The sequence below is a fragment of the Macrobrachium rosenbergii genome, chromosome 53 (genome assembly GCF_040412425.1).
Source record: "Macrobrachium rosenbergii isolate ZJJX-2024 chromosome 53, ASM4041242v1, whole genome shotgun sequence".
Lineage (NCBI taxonomy): Eukaryota > Metazoa > Arthropoda > Malacostraca > Decapoda > Palaemonidae > Macrobrachium > Macrobrachium rosenbergii.
In genome coordinates, this window is record NC_089793.1 from 7220324 (window position 1) to 7234994 (window position 14671).

A 14671-nucleotide genomic window follows, 5' to 3' on the forward strand; every position below is an offset into this window, starting at 1 on the left:
TTAACTGTAGATATGCAATTGGCAATTAGCCTTTCACCCAGACTACAGTACGTTAAATTTTATCTTCGTAATATTCTGTATTTAACTGTAAATGTAAGACTAACGTCCAAATTTCCAGTGATACCCACATTCAATTTCATCATCTTTCGTAACTTTTTAAATTCAGCTGTAGGTTTAAAACTCGACTCCTGAACAAACGTTAGGCTTAGTTAGGCCTTTGCTGGAAAAAAAATCATTAGACCTAGGCCTGAGGACGTAGGACAAAGGTCGTTATACAAAACAAATAGTCTTGGGACTTAGGCAATAGGAAGTTGCTAAAAGACGCAGGACGTAGCAAAAGGAAAAGCCAATAGACGTAGGACGTACCATGTTACAGAGAAGAAAAAATAATTTAAAACAGCACAGGATTTTGCTGAAAAATGTCAACAAGACATTGCAGAACACTGCAGATAAGAAATCTGTGAACACTGGACTCTGTCCAAGGAAAAGTAACATCAATGGACGAAAGGATACTAAAAAAAAACAGTTTAATATAGCACAGAGTTTTGCAGAAAAATATCAACAAGGTGTTGCAGAAGACTTTGCAGAAAAAAATCTTTGGACACTGTGCAAGGAAAAGTAACGCCACTGGACGAAAGGATATTAAAAAAACAGTTTAATATAGCACAGAGTTTTGCAGAAGAATGTCAACAAGACATTGCAGAACACTGCAGACAAGAAATCTTTGAACGCTGGACACTGGAAGAATAAGTAACGTCATTGTACGAAAGGAAACTTGTCAACTGGAGTGAGGGGGAGGGGGCCATTGTCACCGGAGTTTTCATAAACTTTAGTGGGAAATATCGATTTTAATCCGAGCCCGTTGTTCCAGGGCGTAGGAAGTGGACCGTAGGTAATCGTTTTCTTGGTAATTGTTCCCCGGCATTCTTTACTCGCCGTTCCACCCAATGAAGACGTTTTGAAAAAGATCCCAGGGATTTTATATATAAAAATAGGAGAGGAAAGGTCTTTGCATAGTCGTTGGACAAGGTTGGAATTGAAATACAGTTATGATTAATTTGAAACTGGACGAGACTGCAGATTGTATGATGATTACCAGTAGTTGGAAATTTGGAAGAGATCACAGATTTAGTTACAAAGAATACTTTAAAAGACATAAACCTTGTATCGCATCAGAGGATTTACGTGGTATGCCAAAAACGTTTGTATTGTATAATAGCAAGAACATTGCATGCTACCAGTTTATGAAATGAAGAAGGCATAGTAAAGAGATAATCAGGGTAAATATTGTCTTGAAAATGACGCTTCTAGAAGACGAACACAGAAAGAGAAAAAGAAAACTAATTTGTACTTACCTACATTGTATACAAAGAAAGAGAAAAAGAAAGACTAATTTGTACTTACCTACATTGTATACAATCAAGTCTATTTAATAAAGAAAAAAATCCTGACTACAACATTTAAGAAGCATTTATGAGGAATTAAGGTAAAACCGCCTCTTGTGGAAGTAAAGACCCTGGAAAGAGATAGAAAAAAATAGAAGAAGAAGAAGAAGAAGAAGAAGAAGAAGAAGAAGACGACTGATCGCAACTCACCGACAATAGTGTATCCCCTATCAGCGAACTCGCTCCAGACAGGGGACACTTCCAGCGATCCATTTTCCAGGCTATTGTAGCTGCCTTCGTCGACGACGACCGCTGGAAGGCTCTTCTCTCCTCCTACTCCTCCTCCTCCTCCTTCCTCATCTCCTCCTCCTCCTCCTTCTTCCTCCTGTTCCTCCTCCTCCTCCTCCTCGTAAAACTGCAGGTCCCGCTCCGTCTGAAGCTTCCTGCATTTCCCATTGATCCGCTTCTTGCACTTCTTCCGCCTCTTGTCCCGGGCCGCCCTCTGGGCCAGCTTCAGCCTCTGCCGGTCCTTCCAGTCCGACGGGTCGGCCGTCAGGTTCTCCTGCAGGTCGATGTAGGACACCGGCAGGATCCGCGGCTCCTCGACGCCCTCGTCATCCTCCAGAGACGGCGGGGGCGGGGGGTTGCTGAGCGCCGCCGTGCGGGCGTAGTAGTAGTCGTAGTAGTCGGCGACGTAGAAGAGGCAGCAGAGGGAGACGCAGAAGATCCCGACGAGGCTGCAGAGGCGGCGTGGGAGGTGCATGCCGACGCCCGCCCGCCGCCCTGCAGCGCCTTCCGCGGGAGTTTTGGTCGACGGGGGGTTTTCGTACTCTCCCACTACAGACAGGAGTCACTAGGCCTCGTTTTGACCAGCATCGTCTTTGAGGTCATCAGGGGTCACATTGCACAGATAACGTCACTTTTGGGTCTACATTTTAATTTGTGGCGTTTTCAATCTCTTGTTTACATGAAGGTCAAGTTTCATTAACCTGAAAAGGAAAATAACAGGTGATTTACTATGTATGTTTATAGTTAATGTAGGAATTAGGGATTTTTATATCACAATATTTTCTCTCTCTCTCTCTCTCTCTCTCTCTCTCTCTCTCTCTCTCTCTCTCTCTCTCTCTCTCTATATAATCGATTTATATATATATATATATATATATATATATATATATATATATATATATAATATATTTGAAATACGATTTAAGGATATTTTATACCATTATATTCTCTCTCTCTCTCTCTTAATACCTGTGAACATACTCAAACACCCATACAAATGAATATCAACAGGATATTATTATTATTATTATTATTATTATTATTATTATTATTATTATTATTATTATTATTATAAGGAATACCAAATATCATCACGAATGACAATTTCTGCCACCCATTCCATCATCACGATTATTATTATTATTATTATTATTATTATTATTATTATTATTATTATTATTATTATTATTATTATTATAAGGAATACCAAATATCACGAATGACAATTTCTATCTCCCATCCCATCATCACGATGATTATTATTATTATTATTATTTATTATTAGTTTTATTATTATTATTATTATTATTATTATAAGGAATACCAAATATTACGAATGACAGTTTCGAATATCTCATTCCATCATCACGATGATTATTATTATTATTATTATTATTATTATTATTATTATTATTATTATTATTATTATTATTATTATAAGGAATACCAAATATCATCATGAATGACAATTTCTGTGCAAATATCACGAATGACAATTTCATTCCATCATCACGATGATTATTATTATTATTATTATTATTATTATTATTATTATTATTATTATCATCATAAGGAATACCAAGTATCATCACGAATGACAATTTCTATCTCCCATCCCATCACCAAGAAGATAGGAAAGACAACGAACACCAAAGACCAGACAAGAGTCTCATTAAACCGAAGTCCTTCATCCATTTCCCAACTTCCAACTTCACTAGACTCACCGGATTCCCTTCGTAAGATTCCCGCAAACGACCGAGAAGTCACGACAGACTTCTTCGAGACTTCGGGAAGTTTATATAACTCGCAGCTTCATCTGCAGAAGTCTCGATCAGTTAATAGCACTTAAACCGCTGGTGTTGAGACTTCATTCCCCCTTTTTGGGGGTCGTGAGTTCATTACCATCGAGCTCATTACAATTTCCATGGCACGGATGCTGTTTGGTGGAGGTGTGGTTTGTTAGGATTTGTTTGGGAGGATTTGTTTGGTGGAGGTGTGGTTTGGAAGGATTTGCTTAAGATGATTGCAGAGTTGATTAGTGAGGTACGTCGTAGTTAATTAGCGTAGGCTTATTATTTAACGGCGGTGTTAATGATTGTTTTGAAATGTCTCTGTAGAATGACGTCCTTCAATAGGCCTTCGTTGTGATACCTTATATATATATATATATATATATATATATATATATATATATATATATATATATATATATATATATATATATATATATATATGTGTGTATGTGTGTGTGTGTGTATATATATATATGTATACTGAGTGTGTGTATGTCCACATGTATGTAATTATGTATGCATGTATGTATCTAAAGTCTGACAAACTGTGTGATTTATCAGACCTATTTCAACAGACATTCTCAAATAGCCTATGAAAAAGTGCATTCGACAACTCCAAATTGCAATTGGTAACTGAGAAACCTTACAAAAACAAAAAACAAAGAATAAAAACAAACACCAAAAACCTCAAACCAACCGAGAAACATTACTATATCATTACACCTGGTTTTAACAGACATTCTCAGATAGTCTGTGAAAAAGCGTTCTTGATAACAGACTGCTATTGACTACCAACTGGAATTGGTAAAGAAGAAACCTTACAAAAAAAAAAAAAAATAGAAACAACAAAAAAATCCCCAAAATTAAGTGAGAAACATTACCAGATTATTATACTTGGCGAAGGGGAGAAAGCCGACGCCATAAATTCCCATTGCATGCGGAGAACCTTTCCACCTCAGACGACATAATTCATGGCCGCATTGTTCCCTTTTGCGAAGGCCCGGAGGAAAAGCCAGGACGAACACTCGAAATTGGGAGGAAGTGGGAGGAAGTACTTGAGAGAGAGAAAACAAATGAGGTTGAAAAAATAAAAATATAAAAAAAAATAGGCTTAAGAAAGAGAGCGAGAAAGAGTAAAATTAATAAATAAACACAACAGGCCTAACACGGTGAGAGAGTGAGAGAGAGAGAGAGAGCAAGCTGCAACAATGCTGAAAAATAAACAAAAAATGGGCTTAAAAGAGAGAGAGAGAGAGAGAGAGAGAGAGAGAGAGAGAGAGAACAAAATTAAAAACGAACATAGAGAGAGAGAGAGAGAGAGAGAGAGAGAGAGAGAGAGAGAGAGAGAGAGACGGACGGCAGGAAACGAAAATAACTGAGAGAGAGAGAGAGAGAGAGAGAGAGAGAGAGAGAGAGAGAGAGAGAGAGGAAAACAAACGGACAGAGGGAAACAAAAATAATTTTAAGAGAGAGAGAAAGAGAGGGAGGGAGAGAGAGAGAGAGCTGCAATCAGTGCCGAAAAGCAAACAAAAAATAGGCTTGAGAGAGAGAGCAAAGTTAAAAAATTAACAAAACAGGCCTAACAAGAGAGAGAGAGAGAGAGAGAGAGAGAGAGAGAGAGAGACCTCACTACAAACAACCGCGAATTTCACCATCCTTCCTCCCCGACCTCCCACGCAAATCCTCATTCCAGCCAAAGAAGAAAGAGAAACGCGCCCATGTTATTCAAGTTGACTCCATTCCCTCTCTTGTTTCGGGAATATCATTCCGACCCCCAAGTACATGTCGCATTATCCAGCGCAGGACCCGCTAATAGTTCATATGCAAATATCCTGTGGAAATTGCAAGCAACTGCAAGCGACTTCTAAGGCTTGCAGTGCCGAGAGCATTTATGGCTGCGCAGATCGTACATAGTCTGTTGGTTGGTTATGGACGTCAGCTCATATAGACGAGAGAGAGAGAGAGAGAGAGAGAGAGGTAGAGAGAGAAGAGAGAGAGGAGAGAGAGAAGATAACTAAGGAGGGACTTAGAAATTGAACTTAGCTGAAAAAAAGTAACATATAAAGCTAAAATGTACAAAAATGAATATAAGTTTAGAGAGAGAGAGAGAGAGAGAGAGAGAGAGAGAGAGAGAGAGAGAGAAAAGTAAGGAAGGGCAGGGAGAGAAATTAAAAGAACTTAGTTGAACAAAAAAAGGAACATACATAACTAAGATGTACAAAAGAAAATTAAGTTGTGAGAGAGAGCTGAGGAAATAACTGAGGAAGCGACGGAGAGAGAGAAATTAAGAAAAACTTTAGCTGAACCCCCAAAAAAATATGAACAAAACTAAAATGTCCAATACACAATTAAGTTTAACACAGAGAGAGAGCGAGAGAGAGAGAGAGAGAAGTAACTGAGAAGAAGAGAGAGAGAGAGAGACAGAAATTAAAATAAAACTTAGCTGAATAAAAAAAAGGAACACACATAACTAAAATGTAGAAAACAAAATTAAGTTTTAACCGAGAGAGAGAGAGAGAGAGAGAGAGAGAGAGAGAGAGAGAGAGAGAGAGAGAGAGAGGCAGGCAGGCAGGCATGTTTGTGTCCATACAGACACTGTACATACAACATCAAGTCTCGCAAGCTATCTGAAGCCGACAGAATGGGACCTGTTATCATGATATATTACCCTCCCCTTCTAACAAGCCATAGACTGAGGCAGACAGACAGACAGACAGACAGTCTGAAAGACAGACAGACAGACAGTCTGACAGAGGCTGTCGCCTCTTCTTATGGCCACAATTTCGCCGTAAACTTCCACATAAAACCTTTTGGGTGAGCTGTAACAGAATTTTTTTTTTCCCCTAAATGGAATTTCTGACAGCCACAGACATTGAGAGTTACAATACTTGCTAATTTTCTTTATTATTCAGACGTGAAGACGCCAGTTAAATCCTTCCCAATTATTGTTAGAATTTTTTGAAATTCAATGCTGAATTTCTGACACTTAGTCGCACACATGATAGCTATATTATTTTTCGATTTAATTCCTGATTATTTTCAAATAACAGCGCTAGTTTGAGTACCTACAATTAACGAGTCATCTCTTAAAATTAAAGTCTCTTAACTTTAGAATTAGACAAATTATTATTCAGTTAACGAGTCATTTTAGTTTTCTGTAAAAGAAAACTATTGTGCCGGCTTTGTCTGTCCGTCCGCACTTTTTCTGTCCGCACTTTTTTCTGTCCGCACTTTTCTGTCCGCCCTCAGATCTTAAAAAGTACTGAGGCTAGAGGGCTGCAAATTGGTATGTTGATCATCCACCCTCCAATCATCAAACATACCAAATTGCAGCCCTCTATCTCAGTAGTTTTTATTTTATTTAAGGTTAAAGTTAGCCATGATCGTGAGTCTGGCAACGGTATAGGACAGGCCACCACCGGGCCGTGGTTAAAGTTGAATGAGCCGCGGCTCATACAGCATTACATTGAGACCACCGAAAGATAGATCTATTTTCGGTGGTCTTGATTAGACGCTGTAGAGAAAACTCGATTGCCCGAAAAACTTTGGCGCATTTTTTACTTGTTTTAAAATCAAAGTCTGTCTGAACTTTGGAAGAAATAGACACATTATTGTTCATCAGTGCCACCAAGTACAAAAGTCAGTTCGTGGAATCCGCGACAACGTTTTGCTCAGAATTAAACAGGACCGCAAACGACACACATACAGTATAGTAAACATTAACCCTTTACCGCCTTTTTGCCACCTCCCCCCTCCCCCGTCAACAACCCTTCCACCCCACTGCGTATACAACATAAAAAAAACGGACCCATTTCTGCAGGGAGCCATTCTTAAATGAAACATATGGCTCCTTGTAATGTAGACTCGCTTGGTCTGTTGGAAGGCGAGGGAAACAAGTTTGGTTTATTTCAGACGCGTTTACATTTGCCGTATTTTGTTTTGTACTTATTTGTTTGTCTTTGGAGTACATGGATCCAACGGAGTCTATTCAAATCAACATGTATTTACATTAAAGTCTCCCTCAAAATGCCTTAATTCTCACTTCTCAATAGATATCCTTTTTAGGACACATTTCCAAAACTCTCTCTCTCTCTCTCTCTCTCTCTCTCTCTCTCTCTCTCTCTCTCTCTCTCTCCTTCTACATATGTATGTATATATATATATATATATATATATATATATATATATATATATATATATATATATATATATATATATATATATATACAGTATATATAGTCTCAGTAATTGGGCAGCTACTTGGAAATCTTAGCTTAATGATAAATAATATTGCCAAGACCAGGAAGAACATTCTTTATTGTACAAGCTTTCGAGGTATAAAACCTCGTCATCAGGCTGATGATGAGGTTTTATACCTCAACTGTCTAATAAAGAAAATATATATATATATATATATATATATATATATATATATATATATATATATATATATATATATATATATATATGTATATACACACACATTATTTACAAGAAGATAGAAAATTTTTAATGCTCAGCTATTGAAATGAGTGGGTACATATTCACAGGATATTTGATTCCTCATCGGTTACAACAAAAAACTCGTATAAAATAATTTTAGCTCTCTGTCTCTCTGTCTGTCTGTCTGTCTCTCTCTCTCTCTCTCTCTCTCTCTCTCTCTCTCTCTCTCTCTCTCTCTCTCTCAAAGTGCGTGTGCGAGTGTCTTTCCAAAATCCTTGCAATCCCACTCTAAAGTTAACCGACTGCAATGCGCTTCGACGTGAATGAGTAGAAGCTCCAGTCTCTCTCTCTCTCTCTCTCTCTCTCTCTCTCTCTCTCTCTCTCTCTCTCTCTCTCTCTCTCTCTCTCTCTCTCTCTCTCTCTGCACAATATTCCAATCCACCGGTCGCCAGCCATCGCCCAAAGTAAACCTCACTGTTTATTTATCTTGGCCAGGCAGCTCCCGCAGGACTGAGTGTCTCCTGTTGCATACGCTCTGGAGGAGTCGCCCCGAGAGGACCTGCCTGCCGTTGCCTGGCCCAGTGGGCGATGGATCCGTCAGAATATAAACAAGGGGCTGGCCTCCAGCGTCCGGGTGGCCCCTAACGTCCGGGAGTTAATTGCAATTTCAATGGGGAAGGGAGAGAGGACACACACACACACACACCATGCACTCTCTCGAACAGTTACTCGATCCGGCCACAGACAGCAGTGAAGGTGGGGGGGGGGAAGGTTTATTGCCGAATTTGAGGGGGACTTTGGGCGTCAGTTTCCGAGGTGTAATCAAAAAAAAAAAAAAAAAAAAACTGTTCTGTTCTTCGTTTGAAATAGGATTTTGGTGAAATTGCATTGGGTGGGATACAGTGTACTGCAAATGAAACTGGAAGGGTGTCTTCGTTTTGGATAGGATTTTGGGACACTTGTATTGGGCGGGACATGAAGCAAGATGAAACTAGAAGGCTTAAGGGATTTATCTTTTTTATTTCAGGGTCTTCTGTGCCCCAGTTATATAACTACATTCCCATTACTGTTATGTAGGGCGTCAGGGTCATTTATGGTTATGTGTAAAATTCTAGGGAGAAACTAAAGGAATTCGTGAAGTTTTAGCCACAAGACATTTCAACGCAAAGTTAGGGTAGCTAAGGTCACCCACCACTTTATCCTGTCTACCATTGTTTTTCCACAATTGACGAACATATCTGTCGCTTTGTTTTTGAGAGCTATCTCAGTCTTTATTTTTGTATTTATTTTAAACCTATTCTGTGTTATCCTTATCATTCTCACTGTTTTTTGCGCATAAACGATAACACTAAAATATATTCTAAATTGTTCACGCATTTCTACTATATTTTCAGCCGAATACATAATCTATTTTTTGAAGGCCTAAACTCCTTTACTAAAGGTAAAACTCAACTGAATTCTAACCATGGGAGAATATTTCGACCAGAGAATTCCTCATCGATTCCACAGAATTTATGTAAATTCAGAACAGCGAGAGAATTTATTTTTGACCAAAAAACTTCCCATAAACCTGCATAAGATATGAAACAGACTAACTCTTCTCTTAAGCAGTAAAATAAAAACATAGACGAAAAACGCTTGGGAATAGAATCAATCTTGTGATTCTTTCTCAAGAAGAAGAAGAAGAATATTAAAACAGACGAGAAAAGTAAAGCGAAAGAAGAGAGACTGAAAATAGTGGAAAACAGAATCAGTCTTGTGATTCTTTCCCAAGAAGAAGAAGAAGATACGAAAAAGAGAAGACGAGAAAAGCGCGTGGAGACTGAAACTCCTGACTTTGGGGCTCAAGAACTCGGTCAAAACGGCGCTGACGACCTTGGCGCATTACGTAAGTCTTTCCCTGCCAGAGAATTTTCTTTTTGTTTGCATTCGCTGGCGTTATTTGATAAGAACTTCTGGAAGTACGGCTCCCCGTTCGGAGGATTGCACTGAGCGAAAGGAAAATCCAGCAGGGTTCTCGAGGATGGAGGAAGAGAGAGAGAGAGAGAGGGAGAGAGGAAGTGAGAGAGGGTTGTGGAGACCGTTGGCAAGTAAGGAGATACAGAGCAAGATGGAGAACATTGTCGAAATAACAGAAAATAGAGAAAATTTTTGGAGAACATTTTTAGCAAAGGGCAAAATGGAGCAAAATTCTGGAGAACGTTGTCGAAAATTGACAAAATGGAGCAAAATTTTGGAGCACATTAACAAAAAAAAAAAAAAAATTGAGCAGAATTTTTGGAGCATTGGCAAAAAAGGCAAAATAAACCAAAATTGTGGCGATGAAAATTCTTGGAAAACACTGTCGACAATGGCAAAGCAGAGCAAAATTCTGGAGAACAATGTCGAAAATTGACAAAATAAAGCAAAATTTTGGAGAACATTATCGACAGAGGAAAAAATACGGCAAAATTTTGGAGAACATTGTCGACAAAGTTGAGCAAAATACTGGAGAATGTTGTGGAAACAATGGCAAAATTCGGGAGATTTTTTTTTCGAAAAAAAGAAAAGATAGATAAAAATTCTGAAGAACAAAGACAAGCAGCATAATCTTGGCAATTGCATCATTAAGTCATGATACATTTCAATACCATATTCCTAAGAGAGTAGAAATCAGTTCAATTTTCCTTCAAGAAATATTTATAGAAAATACGTAACTCATCAGCTACATATAATGACAGGGATATTATCTACAAATAATATTAACATCACTGATATTACTGAAGAAAAATATTAGAAATGGTGAATAATCAGAACGATCTATTTTAATGTCGAAGGAAGCAACGTAATTCTTTACCAGGTGATTTGCAGCACTGCGGAGGAAACCGGAGTGTTAATTGCGTTTTTATCTGCACGAACATACACCTGCACCTGGTCTTACTGACTGCTTAGCTTTAGTCCAACGCCTGACATGCAAAATGTAACCGTACTCTATAGTAATCAATATGTATAAGGTTGATGAATGCCACGTATAGCTGTCACTGGATCTTAAGCCAGAAAACGCAGAGCAAGTTTACTGCATTTAATTAAGGCTCACTTGCAGAATTACTTAAGTATTGCTGTAATTTTTTTCCGGGGCAGGTGTACATACCAGTGATTTAGTAAACTGTTAAGTCAGTAACTTTGTAACTGTTGAGTCAGTAACTTTGTAATTGCTGAGCCAGTAGCTCTGTAACTGTTGAGTCAGTAACTCTGCAACTGTTGAGAAAATAACTTTGTAACTGTTGAGTCCGTATCTCTGTAACTGTCAACAACTTTGTGCTGAGTCAGTAACTCTGTAACTGTTGAATCAATAACTTTTGTAACTGCTGAGTCAGTAGCTCTGTAACTGTTTAGTCAGAAACTGTAACTGTTGAGAAAATAACTTTGTAACTGTTGAGTCAGTAACTCTGTAACTGTTGAGTCAGTAACTTTGTAACTGCTGAGTCAACAGCTCTGCAACTGTTGAGTCACTGACTTTGTTAATTATTATTTACAGAATCGGCTTTCAGTCGTCGTTGTGACCCACTCTCCCTTGCAGCAAAGTTTCTCTTTAATCCAGGATTTGGAAACATGTAAGTGGTTGAAAAACCTGCTTACCATCCGTGACAATGTATATATATATATAAATATATATAATATATATATATATATATATATATATATATATATATATATATATATATATATATATATCCTTGACCGCTCGAAGAAGCTATCAATAGCTGGGTCATCAATAGTAATTAAGAAAGGTCTTCTCCTCACGTTCCTTTCATCATTTATTTAAGACCATTTCCGAAGATCAGAACGACGCGTTTCTTGGGCCGGTCGATTTAGGCTTCTTCCATGAAATGTCACTGTGTGTGTGTATGTATGTATATGTATATATACATATATATATCTATATATATATATATATATATATATATATATATATATATATATATATATATATATATATATATATATATATATATATACATTATTAGAAATAATCAACACGCTGATCGAGCGTGTGGAACAAAATAAATTTCTGACTCACATCAGGATCATCAAACCCAGGTCTTTCAATTGAAAGACTCGTGTGGCTTGGTTGGCAGCGGTCTCGTCTTTCAGTTGAAAGACCTGGGTTCGATCTGATGTGAGTCAAAATTTATGTGTGTATATATATATACACACAAAATTTCTGACTCACATCATGATCGAACCATTATATGTATATATATATATATATATATATATATATATATATATATATATATATATATATATATATATATATCACTTAAATCTCTGAAATATTTAATCAGAATCACTTATGGAATTCCTCCAGAATCACCTTCTTATCCGTCTATCTCCTCCACGTCGGTGTATGTCTGTCTGTCTCTCTGTCCGTCCGTCCTTCTCTTTACAAGTTAGTTTGACCCTTCTTTTTCTGGAGCCTCTATTGGCTCCTGGCCTCCCCCTCCCCCTCCACAACTCACTAACTAGCCCCCTCACTGACACGGTGTCAGTGATAGTGATAAAATGTTTTAGGATTAACCCAACGTTTTCAGGTTGTCCCAAAACCTTGTAACTCACTCGCCTAGATATGGAACCCTTCTTTTTATTATATATCTCTTTTTTGGCGGAGTTTTTTTTACTACAGAGATTTAGGACATTCTGACGCGTGCTTCTCTACAGGAGCTATTATTTTTGTTTCATTTGTTTTTATATTTTTGGTATTCGTAATTTGTTTATTTATTAGCTTAGCCAAATGCATTATGTCAAATTATTTATTTTATTTATTCATTTATTTAATCTGTTTCGTATTTGTTTAATGTCATTTACTTTTTATTTATTTATTTAGTAAGTTTGCTGTCTTACTGTTTGCTTTATAGATCCGTTTATTTATTCCAATTACATATATTTATTTCTTTATCCATTTATTGAAATACTTAAAATTTATTTTTGATATCAGCTCAGCTATACTTAGTTAATACGTGATTTAAGAATTTTATACCAACATAATCTCTCTCTCTCTCTCTCTCTCTCTCTCTCTCTCTCTCTCTCTCTCTCTCTCTCTCTCTCTCTCTCTCTCTCTCTCGCCTTTTTACATGTTCATGGTATACAGGTAGATTAATCTAAGAAAACTCTTTAACGGAAATCGTACTAAACTAAGCTTATGAGAAGCGAGAAAGGTTCAGAAAGATTGCAAGGGTGAGAAGTGCAGCAGTGTGAAAGTATTTGAAGATGGTTGGGTCCTGTGGTGATAATAAACGATAGTGGGAAGCGTGGATATTTTGAAACTAGCCAGTGGGATTGTTTGAACGGAGAGGTCTCCAAGTCTAATTTTGAGTGGGTTCAACGTGCTATTGATAAGGCTTCCATGGAAGTGTATGACGTATCTGATGATGCTGAAGATTTTCGAAAAATTCCGAAGCTGATTGATGAACGAGGCAGTGGCTGTTATTTTGTATGTCTGAAGCCATAATTGTAAAAGAATCCAGTTAACATTACATATATATATACATATATATATATATATATATATATATATATATATATATATATATATATATATATATATAAAATAACAGGGCATCATTTAAACAGGATGGTATCTAACATAAACTTTATTGACAAAAGTTACAAAGCTACCGGACGATGAGGACAGATTAGTCCTTGAAAGCTAACAACTTTTGTGAAGAAAATCGCCTTTAGGTATCCTGCTTAAATGATGTCTTGCTATTCTTTGTACAGAACGCACAGTTCTTGATGTGCAGGCCCTGAAGCTTGAGATATATATATATATATATATATATATATATATATATATATATATATATATATATATATATATATATATATATATATATACACAATATATATATATATATGTATATATATATACTTGTGTGTGTGTATGCATCCATGCTTAAGCTCGTTACAATTTTACCCAGTTCTACCTCATATACGTACTTCAAAACATGAAAAAATCAGACAGGAAAATTCTTCTAAAATGGAATAACCTTCCCGTGCAAAAATACCCACGTGCCCAACGTTCCAGTTGATGATAAGGATTTAAGAGTTGGATGAAAAAATAAAAAAAATAAAAATAAATTCGAATCCTCATTCGATGGATATTCAGTTGCAAGGCAGAAATAGGTGTTAAATCCAGTAAAAAAAATGTTTATCTCTTTAAACATTTTTATGTGTTAATGTTATTTCCGTGGATGATAAAGTATGTATTTTATGATGTGAAATTTGAGGGTTAAAAGTTGCAAAAATATTGGGAAAAAATATCTGGAATATCTGGAATATCACGAGCGAAAATAGCCACAGAAAAATATGGGTTATTTCTTCGGAATAGTGAGCGATATTTTTTAAGCCTGGAGCTCGCCGAGAGAGAGAGAGAGAGAGAGAGAGAGAGAGAGAGAGAGAGAGAGAGAGAGAGAGGGGTGTGTAGGGGAGGGAGGAGGTGGGGGCCGCTTCCTGAACGTTAGACAGAACTCATTAGACTCTGTTAATATTGGACTTGAACGTCTCAAGTATGTGGATTAAGGAGGGGGGAGAGAGAGAGAATAAGGAACAGGAAAAGAACGAGAAAGGGGAAAAGAGAGATAGGAAAATGGAGAGAGAGAGAGAGAGAGAGAGAGAGGAAAACGGGGGGAGAGAGAGAGGAGCAACGGGAGGGGGGGAGAGAGAGGAACAGGTAAAGAAAGAGAAAGGGAAAAAGAGAGAGAGATAAAAAGACAGGAAAAC

At 37.3% G+C, this 14671-nt stretch overlaps 1 protein-coding gene across 1 annotated transcript in view; it reads right to left on the bottom strand.

Moving 5' to 3' along the window:
* The window catches only part of LOC136834247 (heparan sulfate glucosamine 3-O-sulfotransferase 6-like), a 149141-nt gene that overhangs the window by 86029 nt on the left and 48441 nt on the right, over positions 1 to 14671 (bottom strand). The window contains exon 2 of the mRNA XM_067096591.1: positions 1596 to 2374. Coding sequence (XP_066952692.1) covers positions 1596 to 2148 — 553 coding nt within the window. The 5' untranslated portion in view covers positions 2149 to 2374. The remainder of the gene's footprint in view (positions 1 to 1595; positions 2375 to 14671) is intronic.